The 1,593-nt window shown below is 55.9% G+C and overlaps 1 protein-coding gene across 1 annotated transcript; it reads left to right on the top strand.

Annotated features, from left to right (window-relative positions):
- Positions 1 to 242: 242 nt before the first annotated feature.
- Positions 243 to 1,166, top strand: LOC104846174 (uncharacterized). Its single transcript, XM_010593375.3, has one exon. The coding sequence runs from the start codon at positions 309 to 311 to the stop codon at positions 1,164 to 1,166; it is 858 nt and encodes a 285-aa protein (XP_010591677.1). The 5' UTR covers positions 243 to 308.
- Positions 1,167 to 1,593: the final 427 nt, after the last annotated feature.

The following is a 1,593-nucleotide window of genomic DNA, read 5'->3' as shown; positions in this document are numbered from 1 at the left end:
TTCCAGGGGGTCTCCTGGCTTTGGTTGTTCTGAAGGTCTTTTTTTCTTCCTGGGTTTTCTGAAGACTAGCGTGTCAGTTTTCCGGTTTGAAAATCCCTGGGCCTGGGCGTAGGAAGGGGAGAGAGAGAAGGGAGGTGCTAGACCTCTGGGAGCAGAAGGGACACCTGGAGAGAGACAGTCTGGCAGGAGGTAGCAGGGAGCTGAGGTGAGCTGACCTTCCTCTCTCCTCACCAGGCACAGGTAACCAACCTCCAGGCGTGCTCCCAGCAACTCAGCACCAGGAAACTTTATCCTCTCAGCTGGGAAGGATGTCTGGGCGCCATGTGGGGCATTCTAACACTTACGGCCGCCTGAATCATCCCAACAATGTGTCCTTTCCAGCCCGGACTTCAGGTTGGACCCACTGCCCCAATCTCACAGGGACCAGCAGCCTCAAGCGCACCCGCACACCAAGTGGCTCAGAGTTCAGCAACTGTAGCAGTTCCACAGAGTGTCCGACCAGTCCCGGCTCCCCCAGACTCCCACTGGGGCAAATCTGCATGGGCCGGCCATACAACTCCAAGTGTGTGGAGACAAGCCATCTGGCCAACCGCCCCAAGGTGGCCAGAAGGCCAGCCTGCCTTAGCAACCCCCACTGCCTGCTCTGCACAGATCGTCCCTCTGGCCCCTCCAGCCCCACCTTCCTGGACCAGCTCATCAAAGGCATCAACTATCTTGACCGATCCACCAATTCCTTCTATACCAACTGCCCCAAAACAGCTCTGAGCCTGCCGAGGCTTGCAGCCAACTACCTGGAACGAGCCACCAACTCCCTCCACCTGGACCAACTGGACCACTCCTCCCAAAACACTTACTCCAACCCCAACACCATCATGGCCACCCCTGACCACTCCAGCACCAACAACAGCACCTCCATGGTGCCATCGACCAGGGGTGCTAGCGCTTTGGAGTGCATGGATGATGCCACCAACATGGGTTACATGCACCAGCTCAGTAGCCGGACCCTCACTCCCATGCTCCTGCAGAAGCCGGGCCTGAAGTTGCCTGAGCTCCCCTTGTTTGGCAATGGGGTCTTTTCCTTAGGTCGTCTGCCCAAGTTCTGGGAGGCAATTCGCTCGGGTTGGAACACCCCCGAGCCCATCTCCAAACCCTCTAGCTGGTGGTGACACCAATGCTAATCGTGAAATGGGTGCATGCATACCAGGTTGCAGTCTTGGAAAATAAATTGTGGCAAACTGCTGCTAACAAGACTCGGCTGGAGTGAAACAGCCATTTATACTGGAGGTTACAAACTCATGGGCCTGAGGGACCAGGCAGGTAAAAGTTCAATGAGTGAATTGGTCTGGGTGGTGGGTGGCAACAGGGGGTGGTGGGGACTGTGGCTAAGAGGAGAAGGAATACCTGGTCTAAAGATAGCCGGCGTTACCCAGCTCTCAAGTGAGTTGTTGCCTTTTCAAGAGAAGCTAGGAATCTAGAGTTGGATTCCTGCCCAGCTCTGCTACCAACCTCCCCTGAGACCTTGGGCATGCCCCTACTCCCCTCTTCAGGCCTCAATTTCCCCACCTGTAACATGAGGAGGGTAGCTTTGATGAT

The sequence above is a fragment of the Loxodonta africana genome, chromosome 3, assembly GCF_030014295.1.
Source record: "Loxodonta africana isolate mLoxAfr1 chromosome 3, mLoxAfr1.hap2, whole genome shotgun sequence".
Lineage (NCBI taxonomy): Eukaryota > Metazoa > Chordata > Mammalia > Proboscidea > Elephantidae > Loxodonta > Loxodonta africana.
Note: the sequence above shows the minus strand (reverse complement) of the source record. Positions and strands in the feature narration are given on the sequence as shown.

What these genes read in the sequence shown, in the direction of transcription:
- LOC104846174 (XM_010593375.3), top strand. Translation starts at nt 309, where the DNA reads ATGTCTGGGCGCCATGTGGGGCATTCTAACACTTACGGCCGCCTGAAT.